This window comes from Ursus americanus, chromosome 8 (assembly GCF_024610735.1).
Source record: "Ursus americanus isolate L20-20 chromosome 8, mUrsAme1.1.p, whole genome shotgun sequence".
Classification (NCBI taxonomy): Eukaryota; Metazoa; Chordata; class Mammalia; order Carnivora; family Ursidae; genus Ursus; species Ursus americanus.
The window spans coordinates 35,833,075-35,859,922 of record NC_142134.1 but is presented as its reverse complement, the minus strand read 5'-3'; the positions used below and the strand labels follow the sequence as shown (position 1 = coordinate 35,859,922).

Below are 26,848 nucleotides of genomic sequence, written 5' to 3'. Positions count from 1 at the left end.
GGCTGGCATAGTGGATTTTTATTTCCCCCTATCTCCCATCCTCCATCTCATCGACCTCCCACAGAAGTTAATGCAATTTAGAGTTTTATACATGGAGATCTGACCAGTAAAGCTATATTTGTTTAAGCCAAACCTAAGTGTTGTGTGACTAAAAACTGTCTCTTCTGTAGATGTGCAGCCCATATTTATTAAAGTTGATGGATTCTTCTTTCAAGGTTCAGATGTGTATTAGTCTACACATGCGTTCTCAATAAATTTATGTAATCAGTACAATAAGATGGCTTATGGCAATCTTTTCATAAATTTTAAGGGTAAATCTTGGCTCTCAGTGGCACCACTACCTACTGAAAGGTGGCCTCACCTTTTAGGAACATTGTTGATACAAAAGGGAAGGGCATCATCAAATAGACTTTGCAAATTGTTGATTTACTCATAGTAGTTTTGAGAATGGAGTTTTAATGCAGTGACTTTTGGTAAATTGCTTATATCCTCAGTGTCTATGCAGTGGGGATATAGAGAGCACCCACTTCACAGGGACCTTGAGAGGACTAAGTGAGTTTATATATATATCAATTCCTTACTACAATGCCTCCAAAATAATAAGTACTCTTATCATTATTTTACTCAGAAGTTTGCTTACATCTTCTAACAAATGAAAACTGATCCTTGCCAGTGCTTTCAGATAATTAGATATTAAAATTCATCATTGACTACTGAAGGTTTTCTTTCCTTTTTATTTTCTAGTAATAGGTGGGAGGAATAAAACAGTTACCTGAATGCCAAGTAAAAGAAATAATAATTTACCTAAAATGGTGCTACCCTTGAGGCTAACAAAAAGAAATAAACTAATAAAACTGAATTGTCTCTTCTACATTAGAAATTAAATGCACATTATATCTGCCTAGTTGTACTTTCCACTTCTGATTTGTAACCATATTTTAGCATTGAAGAAATAAAGGTAAAATATTTCTTCTCCCTACCTTAGATAATGATATAAGCAAACACTGCCTTCTCTTTCCTCCAAGCCCTATTCTGCCCTTCAGAAGCTGAGAACACTAGTTCAATTCAGACAGCCCTGCTAAATAACCAGTTATGTAGCAGAGCAGGGATGTGACTCATTCCCGTTTTAAACTCATGTCTTGTCAGAGACTGTATTGTCTTTCCCAGGAGGTTGGTCACCAAGGCAGAAGAAACTTCACAGTAAATCACCTGTTACCTCATTAATATTCAGGCTACTCAACATATTTTACTTTTGTGTTTTTAAAGAAAAGTGCAATGAAAAATTGTAAGTGGTGTTTCACTGCAGTTAATGACTTCTATAAATTAAAGCTTAAAAGGGTGAAACCCTCATACTCATTCACTGCACTTTATTAATCTCAGTAAATATAATATGACTTTATATGCACAAATGTGTCCTATTTCTCAAAAGCCTTGCTGTTCTGAAGGATTATAAAATTGTTTGTAAATATTAACCAGATCCTGACATCTATTTGTGAAATTTGCAAAAACAGTTAAATGATGTGCCTAAGAGTACTTGCATGACTAATAAATCAAAGTTGACTTGTACAACAAATTACTTTTTATTATGAACAAGCATTATGGTAATATAAGTGCAAATATTATAAGTATTATGGCATGGAAAACATTTTCATTTGAGATTCACCATTATATTTATATCTAGTATTTTTTGACTTTTATATTCTTGATTTGTAAATGAGGCAACAGTACTCTCTTGTTAATTCATTTCCTTTTATACACGTCATCAATAAAGACATAATCAGAAAATGTACTACAAAATAAGGATATCTTTTGTGTTAGGAAAATCAGTTTAATAACACAAAAGCAAAGTAGGTAAAGATTTTAAAAGTGAAATGCTATGCCAGATAGATAATTAAACAATGCTATTAATATTTTGATTCCTAACTCAAGGAGACCAAATTATTTTCAGAATGAATTCTCCATTGCAAAATGAAATATATTGAATATTGATTTCTAGGCAATCAGGGGCAAATGTTCTTGCTATAAATTGCTGTCAGGAACTGAAAGTAAAACTTCTAAAATGCTTGCGCAGTGAGTCCTTCTTGTGCTTTGCTTTTAACTTTGTCTCTTTGATATGAGTCCTTTCAGTCATCCAACCTCTCAAAGCCAACTACACAACAGTAAAAATGGCTTGTACTTTACTATTATTATTATTACTATTATTATTGTAGCTTTTATAGATCCCTTCACAAAGAGAATTCTTTATGTAGATTCTGCATTATTATAGTTTATTATCTTACCACCTTATATATATATAGTTAGCAGTATCTCTTATCTCCTTATTATAAATCAAACAAGCTGCAGTGAGTTACCTTGATAATTTCTAAATATAGTGCTATGAAACATTCCCACTTATTTTTGAAATATTACTGTTGTTTCATCTAAGTTGCTGGGGATGTAATTTTCAAAAAAACATCTATTTTTAAGAACTAAATATATATACTCAACTTCTCTTCAGAAATCCCTGGTATTCTTTCCTCTAATAGAACACAATGTGGCTCTTTATATTTTTTGATCCCTTTGGGATTTTTTGGTGGGTGTAGTTAGGAGTTTTATCTATTATACACTATTCATGATTCATCCATTATCTTTATATCCATGAAGAAGCTGGGTTTTTTGCTTACTTGTCCAAGTGGAATGGCTAATAAAGGATGAAATCTAGATTCTAAACAAGATCTTTCTGACTGCAAAGCCCTAGTCATGAGAACAAAATTGTTCACTCTTTTTTTATGATGACAGCTTTTCATGAAGCTTGCTAAGATTAGAATAAAGATACTTTTCTCACTTCACATGGAAATATGATATTCTTAACACCACAAGTATCAACATCTTTATTTCTTAATTTCCTTCACCTACTACTCATTTCCTTCTACTTTATTTTGTGCTAGGTATACTCTTTACTGTGGATTCATCCGATTCAGTTACAGAAAGAAAAGCTTTAAAACACTGTGAATATATGGAGAGATGGATTGGCCAGGCTTTTCAAAACTATTTGATATAGAATATGCTGATTTGCTATATATTATTGTCTGATTTTAGGACTTGGGTTGCAAGAAGATTTTTATAATCATTCTTCTTTTCTTTCCTGGAAGGTCTCAAGGTATTTTATTGGTAGAATCCTTTATCTTTAACTTCTTACGTTTCAGTAAAAGGATGAACATCTTGGTCAGAGCAAAGATTGTGTTTAAAAATCAGGTAAATAGCTTCTGCCTCTAATAATTCAGTATAGCGCCAACCAAAGATACAATTTTACCCAGGTATTTGTACTTTTGAATTTGACATTGTCCTCTGTCAGGACAACGTAATAATGCCTCAAACAAGTAGAAAATCTGTTTGAGTTAACTTCAGATAGATAATGATAATGTTATAAATTAAACTTACTATTTTTATGTGCTAATTCCAGTTTTAACAAAAAGTATGAAATGTCTTATATTCACAGTTTAAAAACAAAACCTGACTATACCTCTCATCTGGAAAAAGGTTCCTACTGTATTATAAACATAAAGCTTGTGAGGATATAAATGTAGTATACAACATCCAAAGTTAACTAACAAAGCCATTATTTGTTCACATTATTTTTTCTAAGAAATAGATTGTATTAATTCGTATCTGCTACTTTGAAAGTAAATAGAATTAATTCAGTTACATGAAAAATTAAATCGTGGAAGAGGGATATATGGTTAGCCAAAAAGAGTCCTCATTAGAAAAAAGGTACTTAAATTGTCATTACCAATAATTGTGCAGTATCCAATTAAAATAGCTTCTGTTTTATTGAATTACACTGCATACAGAAGCATGCATTTTCTATAGCTTAACCTTACATGCCATTTAAAAGTAAGTGTTTATGTGATGGGTTCTCCTATGATTTTCATAAGAGACTTTCTTCATAATTTATCATTATAAGGAATGCGGTTGCTTCAAAAACTAAGACAAGTTACTCATCACACTCATAGAACGTAATTTACAACCCCAGAAAAATCACTGGAGAATTAAGAAAGATTTGAGAGGATACACAGATTGAAGGAAGATAGTTAATCTTGATGCAGAGAGGTAGAAACAATGTAAGTTTCTTGAAACAGTCTTAGTCTAAACAGAACAGAACTGATTATGATTAAATGATGAAACAGGCCTTTTCCAAATGTTATCAAGAATCTCTTTATTCATAGATGCTTTGTTTTAATTTATTTTTCTCAGACATATTTGTTAAACTATCGGTTCCAAGTTTAATATTCAAGTTTTAGCCAGAATAGACCTTCTGCCTGTAAGCTATATAATTTGCTCAATATAGGAAAGGATGCCAGCGTAGGGCAGAGCGTTATACAAAAAGTCATATTTTCTTCATATTGGTAAAGCATTTCATATTGTTAAGTAGTTATTATACTTCCTTACCTTCCTTTTTTCTGAGGTGCGTTTTATTAAGTGAAAATGCACAAGCAATGTGTGATTTACAAATACATATAACTGTGGGATTGACCACATTCCATTAACAGATATCAAGAGATAATCCAATGTAGAGAAATTAAGTAGCTATAATGTGAATGACATTTTGCTAAATGCCTTTGATACACTAAAAAGATCTGTAATTACTGCTATTTTGCCTGTGGTTAAGCAAACTTGGCTCATTATCTTTAGGCTTAGTATTTTTTGTTTTTAGTACTATGAAATGTATTCAAAAATGTCCAAATGTATTCAACATGTCCCAAGTTAACAGCACACAGAAATACATGTTTTTGGCCACAAAGGATGAGTTTTAGAGATGAATGTCTGAATAGCATATGTTCATCATTTCAACTGCAGATTAACCACTTACACTATTGTGCAGCAAAGATTCACCAAGAATTCTGAGTTTTAATTTTGCTGCTGTTGGCTTGAGCAGTCAGAAAACCAAAGATCTCTAAGCAGTTTTGCTTTCAGTTAATTATGTAAAATTATTAGATAGATATAATTACAATATACAGTGTAATATATTATATAAAATACATTAAAATATATAATACAAAAATTCTTTAGAGCTTTTATATATATTATTATATATTATATATATATTATTTAGTATATATACATTATAGCCTAATATATATATATTAGGTTAAAGTAGGAGTTCTTAGAAATAAAACACAGATTATAAATTATAAGAAAAAGGTAAGGTTCTTGTCTCAAAATGTAAACAGTACTCATGACAGTAAGCTATTGGGAGAAGGTGTAAACAACATATAACAAACAGAAAGTTATGCCTATGTTGTATGAAGAATGTCTACAAATCAATATATATAGGCAAAAGATAAGAACAGGCAATTCACAAAATAGGAAACCTTTATGGCTAATAAGCATGAAAAATTACCCCATCTTTTTGATAATCTGGGAAATGCAAAGTATAACAGTAATATGAAATATCATTGTATACTCTTATCGGATTGGCAAAAATATGAAGCTTACAATACCAAGTCCTAGTAGGAATCTGAGAAATTTCTACTGCTCATGAAAGTGTGAATTGGTACAAATACACTTGCCAGAATTTTGGCAACATGTTCTAAATTGAAATGTGGACAATGTATGGCCCAATAATTTGACTTCTAAATATTTATTGTAGAAAAACTCATGTGTCTGTACAAGAAGACATATAAAGAGCCCATTAGAGCAAAATAAGGAGGAATATACAAGGTAATTTCTTGGGTTCCCATATCTAAAACTCTGAGCTTAGCTATTTAAACAGAGACAACACCTCTGCATTCAGAATATTTAATTTCATATTAAACTAACAATAACCCAATCTGTACTTTGGAGAAAACATGTCCATATTAATAGATTCCCAGTGAATGGATTTGCTATTAAAAGAAGCTGAAGTATCTCTGAACCATTTGAAAGAAATTTAATAGGGCAGGTTGATTAAAATTTAATAGCAAACTTGTTGGCTATTAAAAGTGCACAGTGTAATAAATCAAGATGTCAGCTCTTCAATTTACGACTTTAGAAAAAAAATTATGAAAGAGCTCTTGGCTTTCAATAAAATATTTCTTCTTTGACACTTGATAATTTCATTAATTATTTGAATAACTGCAAAATATAAAATTATGATTTCTGTGATTTTTAAAGTTATTTTTATATAATTTTAAGGTAGTATGTAGATTCTTTTAGTTTTGTTCGTTATTATAAACAACTTGGTCTTGATTCAAATGGCTGTTCCTATTTTATAAAGTAGCCCTCCAAAATTGAACTTAATCATTTTTCCGCTCTTTCTGTAGATTGTGTGTGATGTTGATATTGTACTGTTAGACAGAAAGAGAAAAAATAGGAAACAAAATGCTTAAAATAGATAATACCTATTGAATCAGTTCTCCAGAGTTCTGGAAGTCTCTTTTATTGATTAACTTTCATTTTGGTTTATTTATGTAATATAAATTAATACATGAATATGAAAATTAAATAATTGAACATTACAGAAAAGCATATGAGAGAAAAGTAATACACTTGTATAAGGCTCCTGATAAAGTTTTATTGAAACATCCTTTTGGGAGAGGATGCTAAAAATGTTTGAAAGTCATGGATTTAAATGTGTTTGAATAAAACTACCAGAGTCAGATGTGACCTTGAATAAATTATAAATGTCTCTGGACCTGTGTTTCTTTATGTAGTAAATGATAGCAGTAGATTAGATAATGTTAAAATGAATATAAGACGTAGTTGGGGTACTTCTGATCCATTTTTTCCAGTTGTTTATAATATAGCTCACTCACTAAAGAAAAAGACTTTTTTTTCTCTCTCTACCAGTTTTCTAACCTCTTTGAAAAGGAAATCAAAGTCACCGGATCCTTTCACAAGAAAGAAATGCAGTCATGTGCGCATGACCACACAAACATACAACTTTACGTTCAATTTTAAGGGTCTCACAACTCAATAGATACCATCTCCTGGTAAAAGATCACTTGCTTAACACCGAACTTAGGATTCTACGGAAAATGCCATCTTTAGTGAAACTATTTTTTACTTGTGTGAAATGAAGGCTCCATTATGGGCCAGAATCAAGTTCTGAAGACAGAAGCAGAGAGGCGTCATCCCGTAGTGCCTCTGCTTTATGTAGAACTCTGATGTCTATGCATTCGTCAATATATGTATTGGAAATGACTTCATAAAAGCAAAATATGTCAAATCAAGGAGAGGGAACCAAGAGGGAACAGAATGAAGGACAAGGTGTATTAAAGAAGAAAGACTATCCAGGTAAAACTGTTCTGGCGGAATAACAGAACATGCACCATCCTAGATATTCATAAATAACGAGAATTTGAAAATTAGTAATGTGTTGGTATGCGACTCTCAAGAACGGCGTATTCAGTTGGTTCATGAGAACACCAAGGCCTAGAACTAGACAACTTTGCCTACCCAATAAGAACAAATAAGAATGAAAGTACATTTTTTTTAAAAAAGTGTGAGGGGCAAAGCAGAATGACAATTCAAGTTATTTTAAGAACTTTTCAGTGTACTTTTGTTAGCCTGCTGTCAGGAAGAGATGTTGTTTGAATGAGGTTTCTGAATGATACAATATGGATTCAAGTGGGATTCAACTGTCATCTTTTTTTTCGGATCTGTTTTTTTACTTCACAATTTCAAAGCTTGCCGCTCTACGTTTGATTTCCAGGCCTCAATTACACATATCACACCGAACCGGCCTCGACAGTGCTGTCATTGAAGGCCTCCCCGTGTCAAAACACCTATTTTATTTTCATAAGGAAAGAAATACAACAGTTTTCTGGTAAAACTATGCATTTGAAAAGAGTGTACTCATTATTTTTCCATTCAAACTGCACTCATTCAAAAACTTTTATAGCTCTCTCTTCAGATAGAAGCAAAGTAAAAAAGAAAAAGACTCTTCTTAAAAGGTCTGTGATTTTACATGTAGTATTTCTCAGCGGCCTTAGGATCCGACTTTCAAATAATTGTCAGAAAAACTTCCCAAAATTTTTCAGTGCGGAATATGAAAATCTTTTTTGCTTTGTGTCCTGCTTTCGCCAGAGAAGATCTCGTGGTTGGCTCTCTGTTGACAGTTTTGTTGATGATTCACATATATTGAAGTTCAATTTAATTCCTTTTCCATGGTTTTATTAAAGAGCAGGTTTGACTAGACTATACCCAGGATTCAGTGAGTCAGATAATTAAGGAGCAGTTATTCTTACATAGCCAATTGGAGCTTTTTTACTTTGAGCTTTTTTACCCAATTTGAGCTTTTTATTTTAAGTCACAGCAGGCTGTGCCATTATTTCCCCCCCCTTTTATCATATTATCTGCAGTTAGTATTCAGGTAGCATTTTGTATTTCCAAATAATTATATGAGTGTTTATTTCTGCTTTAAAGTTTCAGTATTATAGGACCTGGTACAGTGTTAGAAGGAAATGAAGAAATCACATTAAGAATTGGACAGTTGACACTCTTAAGAAATTTGCTCAAATTATAAAACTGCTCATAATTGATAAAATGACTTGCTTTAGTTTGATATACTAAGGATGCCATAGATTTCACATGTTCTTCATTAATTAACCAATATTTACCGAGCCCTGGGAACTATTCTAGACACTTGGTGTAGAGCAGTAATAAAACCCAGTGTATTCCTTGCTTTCCTAGGGCTTACATTCCCATGAAATTTGCACATAAACGTTCTTTTCCCAAATCTTCTCCTCCAGCCCGCAACATCAGCCTATTTGTGTCTTCAACCTGACTAACCAGTAAACTTACAGCTGAAAAACAGTGACAGATGGTCTGTAAACACTGATCTTCTTGGAAGTCTGCAGCAACTTCACAGCTATTAGAAAGGAAGTTTACAAATCAGAAGTTAGTCGGAAGGAAGAGGAAGAGACAGGGTGGACAGAACCTTGGAAAATAGTATCAGAATTCGAAGTGACCTGAGTAAATTGGGGAAACAGCCAGAAGCAAACAGAATAGGCTTCAGCAAAGACAAGTGAGATGCAGTGCAGCTATAGAGAAAGACAAAAGTAACTTTGCACACTAAAGACCCAAGAAGACAGGTACTATACAAGTTTTCAGTTCAGAGATCTAGGCATTGACAAAAAACCGGTGTTTTCGGCATGGTAAGGGGCCACCTTTCAAAGGTGTCATTGAGATAACTAAATGTGAGTGGGGACTGTAGGAACCATGGGATGATGCCTTGTTGCACTTGTTCGGAATGCAACAGAAAAAATGACCTCTTGCAAGCTTTGAATGTCCATGGAAAAAGTATTGCCTTCTTGCACTAGGGAAATCAAACGACAGATAACTGTTTGGTCACTCAAACATATCCCTTATTCTTTCAAACTAGCAAATCCATAAACCTGATCCATAGCTGATTCACTTTCTATCAGGAAAAAGGCCTTTAATACCAATGAGAAAGGAAAAAGTGTATTATGTTGGAAAGGTTGAGACTATGTTTATGTGTTTGTGTGGTTGTAGATTTAAAGGCGGGGTGTCTCTAATTATGACTGCATGTCACTTATTAGGCTATAGATCAGTATCTGATCTGGATTGCGCCTAGATTTGAGGAAGCCACCTACCAAAGCCATGTGGCTGGGACTGAATGTTGTTCCATTTAGTCAACACTGTGTCACAGCATGGCTGTATACCAATGGCATTTCTGTGATTGTTGCTGGCCTTTCCAGATTATCGGGAATTGATTAAAAAACTCGGTCTTCCTACATTAGTAGTTTGATTAATAAGGGCATCTTCAAGGACATTCAAAAACTAGAAAATACTTTGAAAAACTGAAATAGAACTTTATGCTGGGAAAGCTATAGCCAGATGGATTTTCTGTCACAATTTTGATAGCTTCGTTACAACTCAATTACAGAACTCCATTTTTTATGATTAAATTTTTGTCCTTATATTTTTAATTTTTTATAAACAATGATAAACAGGAAAAAAAATATTGAGTCACCTGCTTTTTGCTTATGTTGGATCCCTCCCAGTTCACCTATTTTCTTTCTTAAAGGACCTAAAGAGTATATTCTTTTACACTGGTGTAGAAAAAATATATAGAGAGAGACACCTTGTAATCTATTTGAAGCAAGAGGTGGGGGAGTAGCATGAAATCGTTGCATCTTAGTTGTTTTTTAATTAGTTCAAATTAAGTCATATGTAATAATGAAGGAAGGTTATAGAAATACAGATATAAGCCCCAGCCATAAAGGTCTAACCCTTATTTGATCTGTGAAGGAATGTGGTGATTTTGAGCCATTTTATATTTTTAAGGTTTCTACCCTCGTTCATTTTAAGCTGTTTACACCTTTCATTTTCTATTGAAATTCTTAGAGTAATTTTAGAAAGTAATTATTTGTATTGAAGACTAACTTTCCTTTTTACTTGAAAGAAGCTACAATAATAAATATTAGGTAGCAGGTACAATTTACAAGTAATTTGCTTTTTAAAAATGTTGCGTGGACCCCATCTAGTCTCTAACAATCTTAAATTTGTGTAACATCAATGATACACATGTTTAAGATTTACAGTATTCCATTTCTTATCTGAAAGGCACTGTAGCCAACTCTGTAGTTTTTCTTACTAGTATTCTCTATATTTAATTTATCAATGGAAAGTAATAGCCTGATTGACCCATTGTATGATAAATGGAAGATCTGCCATCTCACTGTGTTAAAGCCATTTGAATGTATATGTTGTACAATTTCAGCAAATACTCATTGAGCATTTAATAAGTGAAAAATTCTGTGCTAGTCCTGTGTTAGTTCTTCGCAGGAAGTATAGAATGCAAACACGTGGCTTATTTCCTATAAGAACTGAAACCTTCCAGCTGTAGAGATCTGACAAGTTATGTTGTCCTGTAAATCTAGAGGTGTTCACTTACCCATTTTTGAGGTTAAAGTATGTGTTATTTGGGGCGCCTGGCTGGCTCAATCAGTAGACCATGCAACTCTTGATCTTGGGGTTGTCAGTTCAAGCCCCCCATTGGGCATAGAGCTTCCTTAAAAAAATAAATAACAAGGTAAAATATGCATGATTTGATTGATAATTTACTGTATCACAAAGAGCTATGATTTTGAAAAAAAATAAAAACTACCATGGCCAAGTTTTTTCTTCTCATTTTTTTTTACATTTCTATAAGTAACTAAACATTTTTGTTTCATTCATTCAATATAGATTACTTATAATTTTGAGATAATCATAGATCCACTTACAGTTATATGAAATAATGAAGAGATCGTGTTCCTTGTGCCGTGTTTCTCAATAATATCTTATAAAACTATACTACTGTACTACAAAATCACTGCCAGAATATTGACCAATATCTAGCAATCTTATTCAGATGTCTTCAACATTACTTATATTTAATTGTATTTGTGTGTGTGTGTGTGTGTGTGTTTAGTTCAGTGCAATTCTATCACAAGAATGGGTTGTGTTATAGCACCATAGTCAAGACACAGAGTAGCTCCATAACCATAAGGAAGCCTCATGTTGACCGTTTATCACAATATGACCATATCCATTTCCCTCCCCCTTGCATCTTTAACTCTGTCAAGCACTAATGTCTTCTCCGTGTCTGTAATTTTGTCATTTCAAGAATGTTATTTATATATATATATGTAAATTTCCATATATACATATATATGGACTCATTTAGTATTTAAGCTTTTGGATTGTCTTTTTTTACTCTCTATTATGATCCAGAGATTCATCCAGTTTGTTACGTGTATCAATAATTGTTCCTTTTTATTGCTGAATAGTATTCCATTGTAAGGATGGGCCACAGATTGTTTAACCATTCACCAGTTGAAGGATATCGGGGCTGTTTCCCATTATGGACTATTATAAATAAAGCTGCATGAACATCCATGCATAGGTTTTTATGTGAACATAAATTTCCATTTCATCTGGGATGAACGTCCAAGAGTACAATTGCTGGGTGGTATGGTAACAACTGCATGGTTTGTTTAATAAGTAACTGCCAGACTGTTTTCCAGAAAAACTATACTATTTTAAATTCCCCCAGCAAAGTACGAATGATCCAGTTTCTCTTCACCCTTGCCAGCATTTAATGTTGTCACCAGTGAAATTTTCAGCATATAGTGATATCATATTGTTGTTTTAATCTGTATTTCCCTAATAGCTAATAGCAGTTCTTCTCATGGGCTTGTTTGTCACCTGTATATCCTCTGCTATGAAATGTCTATGTCTTTGGCCCATTTTCTAATTGGATTGGGTTTTTTTTTTTGTTTGTGTTCTGTTTTGGGGTTTTTTTTTTGTTGTTGTTTTACTGTTGACTTTTGAGAGTTCTTTCTATATTCCAGATACTAGTCTTTTGTTGAATTACAAATATTTGTACATTTGTTTGCAAATATTTTCTCCTTGTCTATAGATCGTATTTTCATTCTCTAATATATATATTGAAGTAACCATATACTCATGTTCAACCTGACTGTCCCCATACAATTTGCATTTTCCTTTCCTCAGTCACATTTTCTTTATCATCTAACATAAACATGCATTCTGCATTCATTTTATACGTGGCCTAGTTATATTTAATAAAACTGTTCCTCTGATCTTTCGCTTTATTTGGTTAAGCAGTTTTGGAGGATGGGAGGTTGCAACTCATACTGATGATATGTTAGGAGCTAAGTACATCTATTCACAAAGAGATGAAATAATTTAACTTTGTGACTTTGCTGTGCCAAAATTCAAACAACCAGTTGGAAAATGGAAAATGGAATTATGTATGTGTTGGATATTATGAAGCGAATATATTTTTTAAAGATTTTAAAATAATATCTATATGATTATTTTATCAGATTTGTAAATTCACCTGATTAGTATGCTTACTATGGTGTACTAATAAGAGTGATTATATTTTATTTTATTTCAATTTAAGGAATTCTTTTTCATAGAATTTTAAGAAATGTCAAATTCTTCTGTTGTGTCAACAACTGCTCTCCAAATGAGTGTTTTATCGTAAATGTTGCCTTTTATTCTTTTTTATTTTCACTGAGAACAACCCAATGGTTTCTATGAATGAGAGAAATATTTTGTTTATTTTGGCTTTTCTTTCTGTGTTTTAATTTTTTTCCAGCTTTTGTTTTGTTTTGTTTGTATGGAAGACTATGTTTTGCTTTTTTTAATTTTTTTTTTTATTTTTAGCAAGCATGGGAGTATATTCTTGCTTATACTTTGGGAAAGAGAACACCCTAAATGGGGCTTAATCAGCATTGTAAACCATTTTCTTTCCCATTGACTCTTGGATATGTGCATTATCGGAAACATGTGTGCTTTAGTGGCATATATTTTTGAGTCTAATTAGCTGCCTGCCTGTAATCAGGACTATATCAACTGTTGTCATTCTAAATGTTTCCTTTCTTTTTTTCAAACACATTTGCCTGATTGACCTTTTTTTTTTTTCTCTGTCTTTCTATGGGGCTGCTCCAGGAGCCATGGCTAATCATCTTATAAGCAATGCTCTGCTTCGTCCGCATGGTACTAACAATCCCTATAATACATTGCTTGGGGAACCGGCGGTCTGTAACAACCCTTCTGTCAGCATGTACAACACACAAGGTGTGCTGGAGTTTATCTTAATTTTTTCAAGTGAGAGTCCCATTTTATGTAGCTTTTATGGCCACATTCTATTTTTCTTTCCTTCCACCTGCCTTTTCTTTGTTTTGGAAGCAGACACACAGACTCCTTTCGCCTTCCACCCCCTTGGTGCTTTTATTTTCCATTTTCCTTAGGTTTTCCTCAGTAACAAATGGATTCCTTTCTTCTGATACACAAATGCTTGATTCACCAATCTGTGTTTGTTTCTCTGTAATGTTATAAAATGTAGTGTGATGTGTCAGTGCTTTTCTTGTTGATTGATTTCTATATTAAATATCTATGTATTTATTTTGAGAAATGAGATATTTGCCTAAGGTAAGTAAGATAAAGGAAAGACTTGATTCAAGAGTCTTAATTTATAAGGCCAAGGAAATAATCTTACGTTATTATGCCATGAAGCACACTCTAGGTGCAAGGCGTCAGTACCGGTGAAAGCACTTAGGTCAACTCCATGGAAAATTACGTTGAACTAAGCCGTGGAGAAAAGAGCCATTCAGTTCGCTACTGAACTGACCATAGCACGTCAGGTTCTGCACTAGCGTGCCATGGCCAGCGTGAGCAGGCTCAGGAACATCAAGATTTCTTGTCTGCTGTGGCGATGTGCGAAAAACAAGGCTTTGGGATATGGTTCTTCTGAATATCCTCCAGCTTAAAATGATATACACATTTAATTGCACCTCAAACAAATAAGCATAAATCTCTTTAAAACCACTTCTAGTATAAGCGTTTGGACATGGCTTATCTTTTCTAAGAATAAAAAATGTATTGGAGCACAAGAAATTAAAAATATTCATATCATATGCGAGAGACCACAGAAAAGAGCTATTCAAATAAAAGTTTCCTGAAAGAAAAGTCCTCGTTAGGGATCCAATTACGTAATATTGTAGTCAAAGGAAAATTCACCATAAGAAAGAGGCTGAAGTGGTTCTTTGAGGCTGGATGCCATAAATTAGCAGTATTTAGCTTTCCCAGGCAATTTCAAATAAAATTCCTGTTATTCTCTGTAGGAATCTGCATTTTCTTTCCCTTCTCAGTCAGAGGTAAAATATTAGGGTGGCGAGTGTGTAAAACTTGGTGTGAATGGCCGTTCCATAAAAGTGTGTTTGTTACAGCACTGCCATTGAGTGTCTAAAACCTTCTGAGTTTCCTAGGTGACACCTTGCCAGATACATAGGATGATTTTAAATCATTTCAAAAATAGTGAAGTCAGTAATACAGAAGTGACTTCAGGAATATGGTCAGACTGTTTCTCAGTCAGATGAAGTAATTAAGGGAATTTTTGATTTATCAAGTTTTATAAGGCCTGTCTAAGAATCACAGACTCTTAGAATCAAAAGAAGGAATGGAGCTCATGAATCCTCTTCACCACATTGCTGACATTTTGTCAGCCTGTGCCGATCTCCTGTAATGGGACCCTTCTCACCTCAGGATTTCATACATTCAATTGTTGAAATGCTCCATTTGTTCCTTTTTTTTTTTTTTTTCTTCCGCTGAGCCGAAATCTGCCTCTGGCTAGGATGCTTTGATTTGCCCTCTAGAGCAAAGAAGAGCAAAGTATTCTTCTGCTCTCTGTGTCAATCCTTTAAAATACTTTGAAAGCAGCTCGCCTGGCTTCTTTTGGTCCTCCATTTCCCTAGTGCCATCAATATGAGATAGTTTCTGGGTCCTTCTTCATGGTTCCCCTTCTAAATTGTCTCTTGCCTTCTAAACTGTTCCCCTTCTAAATTGTCTCTCCTTAAAATGTCCCTATTTCATTGTGGCACTCAGTGAAATGTACATTTCACAACACAACAAATGTGGCTTGACACAACAATTTAGCAGACCTTAGGAATGCTTATGTTGTTTTTTTTTTCATTAGGCGAAATGACAGATAATTGTGTCATTGTAAACATTTTACAATGTGCTGACGTATTAGTAAGTTTTCAATAATGTTAAGTGAAGATTTTCATCATATCTGCAAATTAAATCTATTCTGCATTATTCACTTTATGCAAAGAGTTGTTAGAAAAGCCATAAAAATTGATTTACTTATTTTGTTATAAAAAAATTGATTTACTTATTATTGTTATAAAATAAGTAAAAATTTAGATAACCTTCTGTTCAGCTTTTTTGATTATTCAGATATAATTTCTAATGCTTTATGTAATGAAAAACTAACAATTATTAATCTATATGTTTTCCCTAATTCAGTATCTGCCTTCTTGTCTTATTTTATTTTTACTGGTATCATAAATTAGGGGATTTTTCTAAGGATGGAACACTACTATAAACACTATCAAAGTGAAATTCTCTGATGCAAAATTTAAAATAATACCATTGAGGTATAAAGTTTTATTTCTGTGAAATTTGTTACTGAACGTTGCTCTTAAGATCATCAATAAATACACAAAGAATTCTTCTGAATGGACTTATTGTGTTTGTCAGTAAGTTAAATAAATTCCATTGACTTTTCTTAAAAACAAAAGTAGATAATTTTATTTGTGTTTTTCAGAATCTGAAGTGAAATTGTTTAACTGTTTTATGTTTTAAGATTTTTTTAAGATGTTAAACTGTGATAGTGCCTAAAATAATACTTTTATCACTGACCAAAAATAAATCTTAGTGATTGTCGTATTGCTACTAATCTTATGCTTTCAGATGAATGCACTTAATATTCTTACTGGCAAGGGGAAATCTTACATGAAATATAGGTGGCTCGGTATGTACTGGAGTGGTTTATGTTGAATTACCACTTGGTTCTGTTCTGTGGGTTCTCTAATTCAGTTGCACCAATGCTATCCAAGCAAAGAAGCATTCAGATTTAAAGTATTCAGATTTAAAGTATCCATGTTTGTTTGTAATGCCTTTATTTAAAATATGTAGAGATGTGTTTATAGAGTTACTGAAGCATATAGAGTTCAGAGTAAAGATGAGTAATATACTTCTATTATATTGGATTCAGACTCTATCTGTGGAAATATTTAAAACTCCATGCATAGTATTTCTGGATCATCTTCTTCTTGTCAGTACTGGAGAATTCAATTTTTGTAAGATAAATCTCGCTATAGATTAACCTATCAATAAGACATAAAATAGGGAAGTCATGATTTTACAAAATAATTTACATTTTAAAGTAATAATTTAATTCTCTTCTCCAACTTAAAGAAAGACATATCCTTAGGACAGGATATAAAAGGATACATTATAGTCGGTAAGAATACAAGATTATATTATTAAATATATAAATAAATATTCCGTTATGGCTTCAAAGCCTAAGGCAGATGTGAAGAGGACATAGATGGTAGTAGTGCACAGAGGAAATCTATGAGATTTTCTTTCTGATCTCAGTCCTGCCACTATTAGCAGGGTGGGGTTAGATAAGGCTCAGCCTGTCTTGGCTGCAGTTTCTTCATCCCTGAAAAGCAGGGTTGAACTTCAGTTATCTCTCATGGACTTTCCAGTTCTAAAATTCTATTATTTAGGGAAGGAGCCATATTGAGCTTACAAACGATATCCATCTGTTACTATACTGGTTTGGCTCTTCAATTCAAATTATTTTTCTAAAGTTATTTGGAAACTTTAAAAGAACTTTCCTCTCCACTTTGAAACATTGTTGGTCTTTTCTAAGTAAATTAACTTTTAAGTCCAAAAACCATATCTCTAAAGCAGTGGTTAACTTATAACTAGTTGGAATCTCCTGCGATGAGCTAGCCCAATGAGCTTCCTGGTTTTTATTTTTGTGATGGTTTAACCTTCCTGTAAACAAATTCAGCAAGAGCCGTCCTTTATGACCTGATTAAAATATGAGTGTTTTTTTTTTTAATAATTTTGCTAGGATTGTTTTTTAAAGGATCAACTCTAAAAAAGTTTGATTGCAAATGATTGTGCAACAATCCAGAAGAAAACCTGATATTGATGGTGGTATTTTTCTTCCCCTCACGTTGTCTTGATACCGAATAATGGTTGGATTTAACCTTTTTTTTCTCCATAGTTATACAACTTTTGAATAAGAGTTCCAGAAATGACAGTTCTGATCAGTATTATTCACAAATGATAAGAAGCATTTGTATAGGTACAGTGGGGAAAGATAACCTTTTTACAGGAAGACAAAAGATACATAAAGGAAAAAACATGCAACTATGGAAACCTACAACTGTGGGTTTTTTTCTATGTATACAAGCTGAAGATTTTATTTATAATTTTACTGAAAAAAATTAAAGTTAAGTAACATTCCTTAGAAGCAGGTATGTTCAGACATACATACACATAATTATATGCAATATTGAAATATAGTTGTGGGAATCGTCATGGCTTGCACTCAAATCTTTACTCTCCTTGGTTGGTGTGATAATCTTAACTTTAAAATAAATGTGTTTTGTTGGACATTTCTAAACTGTACAAACGCTTATTAAAGACTCATTTTATTAGCATGTGTTAAGGGGGGTTTCTTATTTTCTGACTAACATTTCAGTATTTTTAATTATGATAAACCATGTAACACAGACTCATGAATTTTGGGGCAGTGGAAATTATTTCCTTTGACTCTTTTTTCTGCATATCATCAATTTGCTTTTTACTCATGTTTCTTCTACTGTCGCTGTAAGCTTACTTGTTGTTTTTTCTTTCCTTTTCTTCATGCTGTCGTTTAGAGCCCTACAGAGAGACAAGTATGGGAGTAAAGCTAAACATTGCATATCAAATGTAATTTTTTTTAGTTCACTTTTATTGCATCACATATAGATGATGTAGTTATTAAAAACAGTTCATCTCACAATTTAAAAACTAAAGAGCCTATGAATCGACTTATATAAATTTATGTTAATAGAGATTAGACGCTTTTGTTGTCTGATTCTTTTATTGTGTCACATGATCAACATAGTTGTTAAGTCTCATGTAATGTTTGTGTGAGTTAAATTGTTTTTAAATTAAGCATTTATTTTTGCTAAGTAATGCATAAACTTTTAATTTTTATTAGTACATTCCATCATAAAATGTATGTCACATGCAGCATACCCACTTTATTTTACTCTGGCTGTTTCCAACCTATACCTAATGCATTGACAACAGAAATAATACACACGTTTCAATGCATCAGTCACTCAACCATAACCATCCAGCATACCATAGCGGCCTCCACAGCAGCAGTCACCCATCACATACAGCCCTTTAAAGAGCATTTACGTTTATTTTTCTTAACATTGTGGATTTGTCTACAAGGTATCTTATAACATGAAAATAAATCGCTTCACCCTATGTCTGTGATGGCTGCTTTTTAATGAATCTTTCATGCATTCCTGTTTTTGGAAACTGTTACTTGAGTACAGAGTATGCATCAGAAGTCCATATACAAGTTGATATATTTGGGACACTTTATTTAAACCAGCAATGAACTAGTTCAGTTTTGATAATCATAACTGCATCACAGATATAGAATGAATGCTGTATTTTCACAAGTTAGCAGTGTATTGAGAAGTTTAATAGAATTTTTCAATTAATTGTTCTGTAAAGAAATATCCTTTCTTATTTATGAGTATTGGTTAAATGTTTGTGTTTTATTTTCTTTCGTGGTTGCATTTGAACTGCTTTTGAAACTATTATAGATTCTTGGATTTCTGTTTATTCAAGAGAATGCAAAACCCTTGAAGAAGCATGTGGTTAAATTTTATTTCACTAAAACTATTTCTTCCCAGAATAAAATGTTTAATCTCCTTTAAACTCAAAGTTTAATATATGCACACAAAGTCATCACTCATTATGGCATGGAATCTTTAATACTGACACTATGTTTTTAGGGATCAGAGCCCTGTGTCTTTACACGTTCTCTTGTAGTACTACCTACTGACCCTAAACAAGCTCTACTGGGTTTATACGTAGAAAAAAAAATTAGAAAGTAAATCCAAATATTTTTGTTTTGAAAGTTCCTATGTGCAAATTATTTTGATGTGCCATTTATTTGACTAAGCATTATTTCATGACTACATCATTCTGACAAATTTAACATAATCCTTTTGTGGTTTTGTGTGTAGGAATTAATTTGATTCTTACAAAATTCCATATCAAATTGTTAGAAAGTGCTTGATTCTTTTACTTTTGACATATTCATAGCATATTCCAAGCACCACACATGAATTATGTTAATATTATACCTATTTTAATGTTAAGACATGTAAAATTAAAGGTAATGAATTATTGAATTGACTTTGATGTGTATAAATTGAAAGCTACGAATGATTACACTAAAATTTTGTGTTATTTTTTTCTAAGTTATAACCAAATATGCTTCAGATAGTATCAGGCAATGTTTGTGTGGAAATGGCAAATTCATAGGTTTCTAAAAATTATTATTTTAAAGATTTATTTTAGATACTTTTCCATTTATAGGCTTTCTATCAATTGTCCAAGTGTATATATAGATATGTACATATAGATTTACTAGTATTTTTTGTTTATTTCCAAACATTTTATACTTAATTAAACATGCTAGCAATTTATACATACCTCATAGTCGGATGTTTTTGCTTTTGTGTCTGTGTGTGTGTTCTATGGCCAACTGGATGTAAATGTCATAGTGTTCTGTAATCTTTTTCAGAGGGGCTTCTGAACAATGCCAGGGATACAAGTGTCATGGATACTCTACCACTGAATGGTAACCATGGCAATAGTTACAGCATTGCCAGTGGTGAATACCTGAGCAACTGTGTGCAAATCATAGACCGTGGCTATAACCACAATGAGACCGCCCTAGAGAAAAAGATTCTGAAGGAACTCACTTCCAACTATATCCCGTCTTACCTGAACAACCACGAGCGCTCCAGTGAACAGAACAGGAATCTGATGAACAAGCTGGTGAATAACCTCGGCAGCGGGAGTGAAGATGATGCCATTGTCCTGGATGACGCCACCTCCTTTAACCATGAGGAGAGTTTGGGCCTGGAACTCATTCATGAGGAATCTGATGCTCCTTTGCTTCCCCCAAGAGTTTACTCCGCAGAGAACCACCAGCCACACCATTACACCAGGAGGCGGCTCCCCCAAGACCACAGCGAGAGCTTTTTCCCTTTGCTAACCAACGAGCACACAGAAGATCTGCAGTCACCCCACAGGGACTCTCTGTATACCAGCATGCCGGCACTGGCTGGTGTGCCTGCCACAGAGAGCGTTACCACCAGCACCCAGACCGAACCCCCACCGGCCAAATGTGGTGATGCCGAAGATGTTTACTACAAAAGCATGCCAAACCTAGGCTCCAGAAACCACGTCCATCAGCTGCACACCTACTACCAGCTAGGGCGCGGTAGCAGTGATGGGTTTATAGTTCCTCCAAACAAAGATGGGACCCCTCCGGAGGGCAGTTCAAAAGGACCAGCTCATTTGGTCACTAGTCTATAGAAGATGACCCAGAAATTTAAACCAACAAAACGGCTAACACCTGGTTGACTGTTCTGAGTTGATATAAGCAGTGGTAATAATGTGTGTACTCCTAAATCGTTATGCTGTTCTCGAAAGACGAACACAAACTTTCAGACTTTTCTTTTTTTTTTTTAAACTGGGATTTTTAGGTCAGCCCAGGGGAGAAAGATAACTGCTGAAATTCCCCTGTGCCCTCTCCTTTCCTGTCTTCCCCCTCAGATGGAGACTTCATTATGTTAATGAACGAGATATGAAGAAAATGGCACGCATTGTGGCCTTGTTGAATTCTGTTGTGTTTGTTCTAACATCTCTGATGCTCTGTTACTATAATAACAAGGACCTGATTTTTAAAAGGCCGGAATGGTTGTTTGAAATTAGTAACAACGCTGCATCTAGATTGGAGTGCTGCACAAACAGACATAAAACAAAGCAAAACTGTATCACATAGTGGTTTTTAGTCACTCACAACCTGAATTCACCACAGCGGGAATAGCTGTGGAATACAAAATAAAACAACAAAATAATGAAATGGAGGGGAATTCTAGAATTATATGCTAAATGCATATTTTATGATTTGCTGTATTAACTGATGATAAAACTAATGGCAGAAAAACATTGAACAATTTCTATGTAATGTACAGATACTAGCATTGCACATATAGTCAGCTTTCTGTTCCTCCAGAATTTGAGTCCTGTTAATGTAGTGGAAAAAAAGAGATACTTTCTTTTTCTTTCGTGCTGGTCTTGCAAGTTTGTCTACCAGTAAGAGAGCAAAGTTTCCTTCCTTTCTTCTTTCTTTTCTTTCTTCCTTCATTTTCTTTTCCTTTTTTTCTCTTTTTCTTTTTTCTTTATTCTTTCTTTCTATCTTCCTTTTTTCTTCTTTTTTTATTGATTTTTTTTTTCTTTAAAATTTCACCTGGCAAAAAAATAAATAAATAAATAAATGAAGCTATCACTTTATAAGAATCATTTTCTAGTAATACAAACAAATTATTTTTTACAAAAAAAATAAAATAAATAAAATTAGACTTCCTTCCCTCACTATATATCTTTATTCAGTCAGAGTATTTCCAAGAGCATTTTTGCAAACTAGAGCAGGACGAACTTTTATGTTTACAGTGCACATCTGTTGTAATGCAAAGCATATTTGGCAAGCAGTTCATCACCAAGACAGTAGCTATGATTCTAGAAGTCAAGAGGTGTCAATAGAACTAGTGGGGCTTCTGCATGTGAAAAAAAAAAAAAGGTATCCCATAGGCGTTAAAGTGCTGAATGCTCAGTCTGATCCCCAAGTGGGCACCTGCACTACCAATTTTTAAAGGAAATTCACTCCCTTGTAGTAAGAATCGAAAGGTCAAGTTATTTTGAAGTGATTTTTTTTTAAACTCTTCTGTTTATTAACAGGAAAATTTATTTATTTGACAGGATTTTAAGTAATGTAGGAATACAAGAGGTAAATTAGCAGCACATATAATTTTTTTTAAATTTATGATCCATTTTGTATGGTCTCAAAGTTGGATGACCTCATTACTAATATTTGTTGTAAAAGTGAAACTTGTTTGCCAACCAATAAACAACTGATTGAGATTTAGAAGATATTGTTTTGATGTATGTACTATATGATTAATTACTCTTTATTTTTCTCGTCTTTCCTTCTGTTTTCATTATATATACTTTGCTAATCCTCTATGGCCCAAATGAGTCATGCAAAAGAAATCAAATCTGCCTAGACGGATAACCTAAGCACAAAATTATACCATTTTTGCAGACAGAGTAAACCAGAGAAATGGGATGGGCAAATTTATGTTGGATGAAATAAGATGTATAACTTACTTTCAGGCAGGTTAATATATGTTACTATGTGCTTATTTTATAAGCCAGCTGGAGTCACTATGCCTACTATAAAAACCAGCTTCAATCGGAGATTTAAGTATTGAATTGGAGGAGGGGTAGATCATGTATTTTCTTTCCTTACAAGTCCCATTTCGATGTTAGAAATTTAAAGTCACTCAATTGGCTAAAAAAATGCCAGGATAATGGCAAAGTGAATATCCATTTTATAAAGATAACATAAGATATTTTTATGCTAATTTTTCTTGTCCCATGTATGAAAAAAGTCCTTTCAAAGAAATTTTCTAGATCTCCAATTACTGACGAACCTTTACCAGCGGTGTCTGAGCATGGAGTCCCTTTTAGAGCAAAGCCAGAATGAATTTGCCAAATTATAATTTCTCTTGTAGCATGTGATATTTTGGTGATTTCTTTTCTTTTTCTTTTTCCCCCCAAATCTAAACACCACCCATCTACAAATTAATTTCTTAAATTAAGATGAGAAGCAGTAGTTTACAGAATAGTCAGTAATCTATATATAGTTTAAAAATATATGACAAAAAAAATTCTGTGCTGGGCCAGAGTACATCATAACCTTAATATCACCTCAGAATATCTTATGCATCATTCCTTTTTGGTCACTTAACATGAGTATTTTTTAAGTCTCCAGATTTTTTTTTAAGTTGCAGGAAAACCTCAAGCTTTAACGGTAATTAGGTTTTCTCATACCACACCATGGCAATATTAGCACCTGACAGGTGGTTAGCCTATCTGTTGCACAGAATACATTTGGTAATGAACGAATCCTTTTTGGACAAGTTTAAGGTAACTTCAGAAACACAGATGTTGGTCTGTGGATTATGAGCACTTACGCTTGTTTTGGCAGTTCAACAGAAATCTATATGACAGCAGCTCTGTCGGTAAGAAGCTGGTTTCACAGAACAATGGGGAAACTACCTCAACTCAGCTTGCTGATGCTGCCAATTCTGATTTTCAGATATCACTACCTCCCTGCCCATTATCTTTTATGTTTCATTACATGGAAATTTGAAACAGGTAGCCTCCCCAGCTTTACATAGACCAAGCTGAAGAAAATCACTTGAATACATAAACTGGTGCAGAAGGCCATTTCCTACTGTCAGTTACCACCAAGCTCTTGCATCAAGATGAAAGGATGAGATTTTTGAATTTGAATACATCATAATTGATGTGCTTTCAGAAAGACTTAAGATCCCAAAGACTTTTACAGAAAGAGATTGTTCCCCCAAGTTTTATGTGACTATAATAAAACAAAACAGTAGCTAAAGGAAGTAATTATGTATACATTTCAATAGAAATTTGTGTATATCTAACATGTATTCATTCAGTCCGTTTTACACTACCAAGGGTTGAATTCCTGAACTTGACTTTTGTCCCCCATGTATTTCCCTTGTGTAGCTATTGATAAATTAATAACTTTACATTTTTTTCTTGGTTTTTTTTTTTTTTTGCTACCTTTGGTTGACTATGTTTTACCTCCCTGTGCCATTCATGACCTACTCATCTGCATATTTCTGATGTGTTTATCTGATTTTCTATAAAGTAAATTTTCATCAAACAGACATACTATACATACATAGCACATTATTTGGATAGCTGCAAGTAGAAGTTATGCCAATGAAACAAACCAATAATTATTTCCTAGTAAAATAATATTTTCATAATATTTTACTCGAGTTTTTTTTTTTTCTTTTGAGGTCTATTTCCCATGGTTGTTTATCAGGACACTAGCTAACAGACCTCATGTTTAGCTGAGTCACAGACTGTTGGATTGTTGCACAGCCCATGTTCCTAATTGATAATATTTATGGAGAAATCTAAATTTTGTGAAGGAGAAATAGATTTGATTTCCTTCAAGTTTTTTGAGTATCCCTCTGGTTCCACTCTATTAATAAAGTTAAAAATACTATAGTTGAATAATAAATTGCTATGCTAAAATAATCATAATAACAAAAAAGAATTTGCGTGAGAGCAATTATGTTGAAATGAAAATAATCAGGAAACTGTATTAATCAAATGCAGATAATGAAAATACCCTTAACTTCTTGTCAAACAAATTCACAAAGACTCTAAATTAAAAGTGTAGTTTATGATCTATATTTTGTAAGTCCCCATTAACCTAAAAGTGTCAACATATTGATAAAAGATCCTTAAAATTTAGTGTTTTTAAATTTTTTTTTAAATATTAACTTAGTTGGTATGATGAAACTTTTCATGGTAATGGAGATAAACATATAAGAGAATTATTAATATTCATATAGAACCCATAGACTTAATTTTAGGTAATATCTTCAGCTTTTTCCCCCACACATGTTCAAATCGATTGACTGGTGTGCTTACTTTTAAAAAAATGACATTAAAAACTTTAAAGATTGACTTTCTGCATTATAGAGACCAAAAGGGAAAGGAAAAATAGTTCCTGGGTTGTCTAAAATCAACTCCAAACTAATCAATAATCATCTCCTATTAGTGAAAGAATAATTTGTTTTTAGAAGTTGTTCATTAGTACTGTACCAAGGTGCTACTGCTTGAGATGTTTTTGGAAAAAACAAAACAAAACACTATAGAACTATTGTATCAATTCAGGTTTAGAGAGAGAGATAAACAAACCCAAACCCTAATTTGATTTTGAGCAATTCTAAAAATATTGACAAGAATGTCTTTTCTTCTCTAACAAAAGTATGTGCGATACAATAACAATATGTACGATCTTCCTAGTGTACTATAGCACCAAGGTGTTAAGATTTAATTAGTTCATGTTTAGTAATTCATGATTATAACTCACCCCATAAATAATTACTATGCATTTCCAAAAATACTTCAAATAGATCTTATGTTGGATTTCTGCACATTAATAAGTTAGGAACATGGAAGCACAAGAGTGAAACAGCAGCATCACAAAATAGCTTAGAGAAGCATTTTTGTGCAAATGGAAAGCTTCTTTGAGATCGTAAAATAGATTTGATGAATCCCAACCATAAATTCAGTTTCATAATCAGCAAATACATCCTTTTTAAGCCATCTGAAAAAAATGGATAAATACCTAAATTTCCATTTCTAATTAAAAAGTGTTGGTAGCTGCTTCTTTCAAGCTTAGGCCATCAGAGGAATCTTTCCTATTTGCTAATTAACCTGATTATTTCTACTTCCCCTTTGCTTTCAAAGTGAAATCAATCTTTAACTTTCACCTATACACACACTTACAGACTTTGATTCCTTTTATTTACAGCTTGCAGAGGAAATAACTATGTGATTTTTGCCATGAAACAGGTAGTTATTACGGTTTTGCGTATTTTCATTTTCAATAAAGTTATTGCTATACCCTCTTTCAAAAAAATTAAAAGTCAACACGTCTTTAACATCCAGGACCTTTAAGTTATTATTCACATATGTTCATTTCAACTATGTTTTGATGTTTCTTTCTCTTAGTAGTATGTCACACAAATTTTTCTCATTTAATTTATGTCCCATTAGAGTATTTCACAGGTAAATGCAAACTATGATTTTTAAGAAGGCGTGTGAAAGGAGAACTTTGATTTATATGAAGAAGTCAAGGAGGACTATACAAGGAAAAAAGCCTCTATTGGGATAACCAGATCTTTTCAATCACAGTATGACCAGAAAAGGGCAAAAACAAGTTGGCAGACTTATGGTGAGGTAGCAGGACCTCAATTGGAGTTTAAAAAAAAAAAAAAATCCAGGAAAAAATAATGAAATCGTTCAGAGTGGTAAAAATCTTAAACAGTGTACCAAATGCTATTGATGTATTAAAGTAAAAATTGACGTATACCATATTATAATTTTATCCTGCTGATCCACAGGAAACTCTAACCACTTTTCACACTCTTTAGATATTCCTTGTCTAGCCACACCTTGTCTCAAGGGAACATTAATATTTTACAAATGTTTCTTAAATATAAGTATTTTTCCTCAATTCACTTTCACTCTCTAATCTGCTTTCTCCATTGTATGC

The 26,848-nt window shown here is 33.1% G+C and overlaps 1 protein-coding gene across 5 annotated transcripts in view; it reads left to right on the top strand.

The window, feature by feature from the left end:
* ADGRL3 (adhesion G protein-coupled receptor L3) overlaps positions 1-24,564 on the top strand; it is a 501,774-nt gene extending 477,210 nt beyond the window's left edge. For 3 of the 5 annotated variants that reach the window (XM_087864114.1, XM_087864113.1, XM_087864112.1), the window contains 2 exons: positions 13,450-13,578; positions 20,186-24,564. In XM_087864114.1, coding sequence (XP_087720240.1) covers positions 13,450-13,578; positions 20,186-20,985 — 929 coding nt within the window. In that variant the 3' untranslated portion in view covers positions 20,986-24,564. The remainder of the gene's footprint in view (positions 1-13,449; positions 13,579-20,185) is intronic. The other 2 variants (XM_045815875.2, XM_045815873.2) reach the window with 1 other exon arrangement.
* Positions 24,565-26,848: the final 2,284 nt, after the last annotated feature.